At 36.0% G+C, this 9,266-nt stretch overlaps 1 protein-coding gene across 1 annotated transcript in view; it reads left to right on the top strand.

Moving 5' to 3' along the window:
• Positions 1–1,043: 1,043 nt before the first annotated feature.
• Positions 1,044–9,266, top strand: part of spon1 (spondin 1) — an 81,608-nt gene continuing 73,385 nt past the window's right edge. Inside the window, exons 1-3 of the mRNA XM_015373661.1 lie at positions 1,044–1,692; positions 2,360–2,466; positions 7,628–7,761. Of these exons, the coding sequence (XP_015229147.1) occupies positions 1,461–1,692; positions 2,360–2,466; positions 7,628–7,761 (473 nt within the window). The 5' untranslated portion in view covers positions 1,044–1,460. The remainder of the gene's footprint in view (positions 1,693–2,359; positions 2,467–7,627; positions 7,762–9,266) is intronic.

Here is a 9,266-nt window from a genome sequence, read left to right as displayed (position 1 = left end):
CCGACAAATCTGCGGCAACTGTGTGATGCCATCATGTCAATATGGACCAAACTCCCTGAGGAATGCTTCCAGCACCTTGTTGAATCTATGCTACGAAGAATTGAGGCAGTTCTGAAGGCAAAAGGGGGTCCAACCCGTTACTACAGTAGCATGGGGTACCTAATAAAGTGGCCGGTGAGTGTATATGGTGGAATAAAATGGCAGGTTTTCCTGCTGCACTAAGACAGACATGACAACGAGGAAACCAGCCCCCCTAGGTAGTCCAAATAAGAAATCTAAAAAAATAGTCACATTTAAAAAAAAAAACAAAAAAAAAAACACTAAATAAAAGCCTCCCAAATGCCCCCCCATCCCAGTGAAGCAGGTGAGCTACATTTTGTACATCATTTTAGCTTTTTTAACTTAACTTTTTATATTTATCAAAATAAATAACTCCAAATTAATAAATAAATACATAAATAATGGCATGCAAATGTTTGTCTTGGATACTAGACAGTTGAAGGAAAGTATTGAGCAGCCTCCAGCAGCCTCTATGAAAGTCTATGTCAATATTAAAATAGTTCAGTTAAATTAAAGGACATTTATAAATCTTGATGATTCTCACGAACAGCCTGTAGCAGCCACCTCAAAAATACATGTTTTATTCTCAATACAAGTATACATGAATGAAAACTAAATTATAAGGACCACCATAAAAATAATATGTCCTTTAACTTTAATAAAGCGAAACCTAATAGAACTATATTTTAAAAATCTAAAAGCTATTTTCTTCTCATGTGTACATAGATACAGCTAAAATGTTTGCTTTAAATAATCTGTTATTGTTTTGAGAGGATCATTTCTAACGTTAAGCCTATTTAACCTTTTGGTGTGAGGATAATTTTCTGGGGGGGCAATATCAATGTTGTTCATGGGGCTCCAAATTGGTGGCAGCGCCCCTGGTCAGAGCCAATTGTGCCCACTATCGCTAAATTCTTTAATAATTCGGCCATGCACACAGTGCAAATGGGGCTAGTTTAGTCACTGTGAGCAGCAGGGTTCTGTGTCGTGCGTTCATGACGGAAAAACAACTTCAGCCTCGTATCCTTCAGGGTATTAAATAATGAGACGATCGCACAGAGTGTTCGGTTCAACTCAGTCAAACACGTAGCTTTGTCTCAGTGGATGTCTTTGCGCTCACTGGTTGGTCAGAGCCGCCCGGATAGGTTTGCAAACGTTTATTGCTTTCTCTGGCACTTCTCCGGAATCCTGCTATCCCGCTCGGTGCGCCGCTCCTGCAGAAAAGCGCACATCGCATCCCAGCCAGTCCTCTTCTCTGCCTCCTACCAGGATGGATCTGCCCCGCTAAGAGCGCACAACTCCACTTCAGCAGCTGACTAGTAGGAGTGAAAACCAGAGCGAAGACAAAGCTTTAATTTAATTTTATCTTTTCATTAACTCAAATAACGCAAATTTACAAAATGACACGAAGCCGATTGTTCCCACGGGCTCTGCTGCTGCTCTGTTTTATTTGTTCCGCCGCTTGCGATCCGTTTGCATTCACCGAAGATCCATTCGACAGAGCCGTGAAGGCTGACAGCTACTGTAGTCGGGTTTTACGGGCTCAGAGCAATCAGAAGGAGACAAACAACGAGTTTCAACTCGTGGTTGAAGGAGATCCGGAGCGTTACCAGCCGGGGAGCACATACAGAGGTGGGTGGTCTGTAAACACAAACCAGTCATTTAAAACTTGTAATAAGTTATTTTATCATTTAGTTTAATGCATGAAAGGGTGCTGTTTTCACAGTAACGGATGCTGTTTACATACTTAAGGTTAAATATTTTTTTGTGTATGCTATTTTTACAATTTATAGTGTGTAAGCTATTTTAAACAATTATTGACATAAACACTATAAGCAGGGCATTCAGACTTTCCAAACTTGTATGTATGTGACATCAATTTTGACCGTTATGACCTCACTTATCATAATAAAGCCCAAAATCTGACCTGATCTGTTTGGTTTTGTTTGCAGCCAAAGTTACTGGATGCAAGGCACAAATATGTGCCGTCTGTTCTGTGGTCCTTAGGGCTTATACCCTCTGATTGCGTGGGGTGGGGGGCGGGGGAGTTGTATGTGCCAGCTGGATTTGTAATTTGCAAAAAAAAAAGGATGTGCAATGTGAAAATCTTTATTTATAATAAGAACGACTCATTACCAAGTCCTAACTTTTTTATATTACCTTTTTAAAACATCAACTTCAGGTATAATAATATTGTTTTGTACCTGATATAACACTTATAAAGAGTGTGTATTGTGTATTAATCCTTATTGTTAGGTGCAAGATTCTAAACTGGTATCATTTGTTTTTCCTCACCAAGTGAGTCTGACTGCAACCAGCCCCTCCTACTTTAGAGGGTTCACCCTTATTGCCATAAAGGAAGGTGCAGTAGGAGACAAGGATGAGGATTATGCTGGAAATTTCCAGGTAAGGAATCATCTGTAAATAAAGGTGTTGACATACACTAGCCGAAAGGGAAAAAAATAAATCTAAATCTAATCAAATGGTTGTGCAGATATTCTGTGCACGTTCTTTGCAAAATAACACCACTGTCAGAGGCAGAAAATGCAGTCCTTATGATGAAACCAAAAACTGCATCCATATCTTTGGTCTGCTATATAAACCAAATATTGTGTTGGACTTAAGCTGTCCTGCTTTAACCTTTTTTGTTCAAGATAGTTCCAACCCAACATGCTCTAACAGGCTTGATTAAACAGGTTTTAATGTAAAAATGACAAAGTGACAAAAATCAGCCTATAACATATTTCTTTACAAAGTCTGTTGGCCTAAACATGCGTAAAGTCTAATGAATCCTAATTTACTCATGAGTAATGACGAATACGGTGTATTGACAATTAGAGCGTTTCTCAGACTAATTAGAGTTTAATGGAACAAGGTTACGCCTGAGCATTAAAGGGAGGAGGGATGGATCAGAGAGAAGCCAGAAGTTCAAAAAGAAGAAAAAAAAGGAGAGAACTTGTGCTGCCACATTATGCTAATGTGAGGATGGACAAATACATTGGGCTTCGGTAATTGTAATGCAGTGTGAGATTTGGTGTGTGCTTGAGAAAATATGTTGTGTTTGCCTTCATATAAGTATAGCAGAGATAAAAAGAGTATACCATTTAAGCTTATACACTTGATCATCCTCAACATTAAAACATGATTTCTACAAATCAGTTAAATAATGTCTTAATTTGTCTTTGGTGCATTTTGTGCTTGTGATGTTTGTTGCAATAGTTGCATAAGAGAAGTGTGTTTCAATAAATGTAACAATTGATCAGAGTTTCCATACTAAAGCTTATGAAGTAGTTATTCATCTGGAATTGTGGAAAATTGTTTCTTCGGAACATCTGTTACCAACGGAACAATTAGATAGATACAGAAATGTATATAGTCTTTATTGATGTGTGGATGTAACAAATTGAGGTAAAAATCTAAATGAGAATGGTATTTAAGGGAAATTCATGCATAGTCATGTGTAAATTAGAAAGTAATTTCTCATTGCTTTATAAATGTAGTTAAAGCAATGTGATTTTCTGTTAAGTCTCAAATCATGGTTTCACATATGTGGCAAAAAGTCCCAGCATAAGTATTTTCAGGCTTCATCATTACAAGTGACATAGCAAAATAGCTAATATGAGTGGCGGCTGGTGGAGTTTTCTCCATGGAGGATATAAAATAGAAATAGACGTGTACCAAAAACCAATCAAACGTATACTAATTTATCATACCAGTATAATTATATGAATGCCAACAAAAAAAAACAACAAAATAAATTGATTAATAATGGAGAAGCTATTAGTCAGCTTTATATATATATATTTTTTTTTATATGTAAAATACTCTTTGTTTTCTGAGAATGTGTTTATTTAAGAACAACTATGCAAATTAACAAACATCTAGAAAAAGTACACTATATATTATTTTCCACGTGAATTGCAAATTGTTCATTCTTCTTTAAAGTGCTTTATTTCCGTCCTACCTATCTTTATCCATGCTGGGTCAGATCCTGACGTTTAAAAAATGAGGCAGGGAAAGCAGAATAAAGTGAAGCCTTTTGAAATATAAAAAGTCTATGTATTTGTGATTTTAATTTTGCTGGCTTTGCAATGAAACAGATATGATTCTTGTTCATTTAGTTTTTGCAATAGAGCAGTTGTTAAATAGGTTTATTAAAATGTGGAAAAGTCTCATGTTGAGGCTTGTCGTTCTTGGTCTTTTTTAGCCACTATGTGCCTGCAGTAAAATTCATGCAGACATTTGCACAGCAGTTTCCCGGTGGTTCAAGTAAAAAGTCACTGCTGTGCTGTGTTTTATTTTAGGCTTTGACTTGAAGACAAAAAATAGAATTCAAACATTTAATTTTTACCTATTTACATCTCATCTTTCATTATATGTTAATAGAAAAGCTAATACCTTATTTTTTCATTTACTATAATAAAATATGTCATACTGTTTTTATGGTCCCTCTGGTTTCAGTGTACAACTCCTTAATCTCATGTCAGCATTTGGTCAAAGTGAACAGTGTTAAAGAAGGAAGGGACTAATTTAAATCAAATCTTCTGTTATTGCTTCACACAACCTTGAGTGTTAAGCAGGATAAATTAAATAAGCACATGTTTGACCATAGGTTTTTAGGTGTGAGTATAAGAGAAAGAGAAAAAAGTGTGACCTGCTTTTAAATAGACTCCTTCCATGGTTTTAGAGGGTACCAATTTCTTTCAAAGCAGAGGTTTGAAAATAAAATACTGCCAAAAAAGATAATTCTCTATCCTTTATTAGTTTTTTTTCCCATCTGATGTCCTTTATTTCCTAAAAAAAAAGTTGTTAAAGAAAGAAAGGATATAGATGCTTCAACAAAAGCTGTCAAGCTTTATTTAACATACAGCTCATTTGAAATCTGATGGTGTGCCCAATCCCAGCAATCTCTGAACCGCTCCTGACTTGATGAAAAGCACTTTTATTGAGCTCTCTGGGGAGGTCAGCTGCCACTGTGTGTGTGTCTGTATGGTTTTTGGCAGGACTGTAAAGCAGCAGGGAATGTTGGCGATGTCTGATGAGACATTACTTCTCAGCAGGCTGACATAATAGGACAAGAAAAAGAAAATTGTTATGTGGTTGTATGAAATGGAGAAATTATTGACATGATCTTGCTTTAGCAGATTTTACTTTTGGGTTGAAATTGAGCTTTTTTGCATCAGTGTGTTTTCTTGTTCACAATAAATCTGATTAGTTTTGTAAAGGCTGGACTGGCAGAGTAAAACCAGATAGAAGATTTTGAAACAGAGTAAAGAAAAGGGGGTCATGGGTCATTTTGCAGCAAATTGGTTCATTCTTTGTGTAGATGGCTTTTGATACATTTCCATAAGACTGCACTGGTTCTAACATATGTTGTAACTTTGCCAGGCTGCTTCAGGATGCTTCTTTGAAACCATGGGAACATGCACCGAAGTGGGGGTGTAATTTGTTAGAACCAGACAGGCTACTTACAGACAACATACCCTCTTTATTAAACACACACATACGATCACACGTACATTCCTGCATTTTATGGACTCTTGCACTTAATCTGCCTTTGACTTATCCTAACACACAAACAGACATAAAATCACAGACTTTCTTAGTGAACACATTCATATCACGGCAGACAGAGTTGTGGAATTTAGCTGATATAATAGAATCTTGTACAAAATTAATTATGTCACAGGATGAAAAGATTTGGGTAAGCCATAGTAGACTAACAATATAAAGTAGATTTGAGCAGATTTTTTTGGTTCCAAGCTTCAAATCAGAAGTTGAGGCCAAAACGCGAGGTATTTTGTCCTCTGCCAACTCCTGTATCTACTTTTACCTGGTTTTGCAGGAAGGCTAATGTTAGCTATGGTGAAGAGGCAAGCAGAAAGACTAAAGTCCTTTAAAAAAAAATAAAAAAAATTCAAACTTAGGGTTTGTTTTAGTATACATTTATGCTCATCCACTGGATGAGCTTAAATGGGTTTAGGGTTTATGTCAATGTGGGGGGGAGAGGTTACTTGAGGACCCAAAAGAAGAGATGATTGAGGCAGAGATGAGTTCTTGAAACTGTAATGAAAAACTGAGGCAAAGATCTAAAAAACACAAAAATACTGAGAACCAAAAAAAACAGCAAACATTAGGGAAAACTCACGTGGGTAGCCAGAGATGAGGAAGGAACTAATAACAACAAGGAACCAGAAAACAGTGACTGAACATGAGTAGTATAAATGGGAGACTGAACAAAGAGCAGGCAGATATGGAGCAGGTGTGGATGGATTAAACTAGTACGTTTTGCTAGTAAACAATAACCAGGCAAAAGCCAGATTGATACCGTGTAGATCTCAAATTAAACTACGTGGATCAATCTGGGAAGGCTCCTGTAGAAACTGTTCACAAAAGAGAGGGACATTCAGTAACATTCTTTGAGCTGATTGGGTACCTGTCTCCCATGTTGAGTTGTTAGCCAATGGCAGCAGCAGCAGTTAACTGATAAATTAAACTCTTACCAAATCTGGTTAGGGGGAACGTCAACCATCTTCCCACACACAGAGGCAAAAATGTTGTTCTTTTGCTTGTTTTTTTAAAAGAAATACAGCTAACACTGTTTCATTGGTCCAAAACATTTCTGTATCCAGGCCAAACACATCTGCTGAATCCTGGCAAGATGTTTTTTTGTGAGCTTGTGAATCCACAAATCTCGTGACAATTTGTCTTGCTTAAAAGGTAAACGATCAAGTTCACACAAAAGTATAAATGGGAATACCACTTAAAGTCACACTTTCTGTCTGATTTCTGTCACACTTCACGTTCTTCTTTACTGACAACATTGTAATAGTTTGTCAGCTGCTTTACCACAAACAACAAATATTTGGGCTTGTTTTAGCCATATGTCAGGGACTCATACATCTCTAAAGTAAGACCTCCACTTGGGAAATCAAATCACAACTATGTTTACTCTTCTAAGAGTACAAGCTACTTTATAAGAGACAACCTGCATTAAAAATAACTTTTAAATATTGTATGGCTCATGCTTTTGGGAAGCATGAGTAGCGCCTCTATGTAAAAAAAGATGAGGAAAATAAACTAAGGCTGAATTTGAAGATGAAAGACTTTGGAAAATGTCTTATTGGGCTAAGTGCAGTAGTGAAGAGGTGTAGATACATGGTGTTTTGAAAAAAACAATATAGCAGCGAAAACCCAATTGAGATGGACTTTGCTATTCCTTCTCCTTCCTCTTAATCAATGCAATCTTAGTACAATACTGTTCCAGAGACTTTAGTCTTTCCTAAAAATACCTTCACAAAATACAAATGAGGATAAGAGGGTAAATCTTTGTGCTATTAATTGACCAGGGGTATGAATGCGTCTTTAGATGTGTGTTAAATACATTTAGAAAAGACTGATGGGAAACATTATATGCCAGTGTTTTAGATGTTACTTTTGACTTAATAATTCATTTTACTGTATATTGATTCTGTATTCCTTCACTTAAACACACGAAAGAGAGTAATTTTGGGGTGAATGTCATAAGCATTGCTTTTGCTCACTAATGTCTTTGTATTTGTTACAGATAATTGACGAGGAAGAGACACAGTTTATGACCAATTGTCCTCCTGCAGTGACAGAGAGTACTCCTCGCAGACGGAGCAATATCCAAGTTTTTTGGACTGCACCTCCAAGTGGCACTGGCTGTGTTCTTCTTAAGTATGTATACGGCAGTGGGTGCTTTTTTTCCTCAGTATAATTATTATATTTGTATATTTTTACGGATACAGATTTTACGAATTTTACGGAAGTAAATTGATCTCCAGACCTCTGGTTTTAATGAATATTACATTTTTTTTGAAGTCTAAATAATAAGATTAATCAGAAATTATTTTATAAGAATTGATACTAAAAGAAAATTGTGTTTTATTTGGCCCCAATATTAGATTTATATAAAATAGATGTTTTTCAGGTCATTATACGGTACTTGGCTGGTATTGATGTTTCATGTGTGCTGCCTTTCTCAAAACCTCAGCTATATTCCTTGAGAGGGTACTGTAGGAAACATCACCAAATGAAACATGTGAACCAGTGTGCAGCAGTCTGAGCTCCCCTTAAACATTAGAGCTAACTAATATAAAAGATGTAAAGACATTTACAGTGGGGCAAAATTATTTAGTTAGCCACACATTGTGAAAGTTCTCCTACTTAGAAAGATAAGAGAGGTCCGTAATTTTCATCACCGGTACATTTTAACTATAAGAGACAAAATGAGGAAAACATTTTTCCAGAAAATAACACAGAATTATTTTTGAAGGATTTATTTGTAAATTATGTGTCAGGAAACAGGAAAGTTGTGGGAAAGTTCAAAACATTTATTAAGACAAAACATAAATAGAAGTGCAGAGCTGTGGATCTACGGACCGCAGCGGCTGCAGGGGGGGAGGCGGGGCACCACCCAATCAGTGACATTCTGGTTTAACAGTTACAGGGTTTCTATGGGTCATTGAAAATCATTAAAAGTAATTAAATTTTTATTTCTTAAAATAAGGCATTAATTGGCATTAAAATTTAATAAATGTAATTATCGTAGTATTTAAAATGCTTTATTTTCATCCGATATATCAGATATAAATGGTTCTGCATGTTTGCGCAGAACTGCTTCAGGTTGATTGTAAAGCCATAACGAGGACTTTGGGACATGGCTGCAGCCTGTCGACAGTAAAGATGACGAAAGATTTGCTGTGTTTTTATATATTTGGGTGTTTGCAACAGCTATTTCAGTTTGATATATTTAATAACTGATGGACAGTAATATTTCGATATTGAATTGAGGTTTATTGGACTAAAATGTCCAATATGCATTAAAACAAAACTTGACAAGTGTAAAAATTTGGTTACCCTAATCATTTTATTGATTTAAATACCGGTACCCTTAACTACTTCTCACTGACTTACTGAAACATAAAATTGGTTAGGTAACTTCATTAAGATTTGAACCTCATAGCCGGGTGTATCCAATCATGAGAAAATGTTATTTTATTAATTATTATTTCTTAAATTAAGGCATTAATTGGGAATAAAATTCATTAAATGTGATTATCGTAGCATTTAAAATGCTTTATTTTCATCCAATATATATGATATAAATGGTTCTGCATGTTTGCGCAGAACTGCTTCAGGTTAATCGTAAAGCCATATTATGTATATGACTGTCTGTTTAC

Source organism: Cyprinodon variegatus, unplaced genomic scaffold (assembly GCF_000732505.1).
Source record: "Cyprinodon variegatus isolate N-32 unplaced genomic scaffold, C_variegatus-1.0 Scaffold5, whole genome shotgun sequence".
NCBI lineage: Eukaryota > Metazoa > Chordata > Actinopteri > Cyprinodontiformes > Cyprinodontidae > Cyprinodon > Cyprinodon variegatus.
Note: the sequence above shows the minus strand (reverse complement) of the source record. Positions and strands in the feature narration are given on the sequence as shown.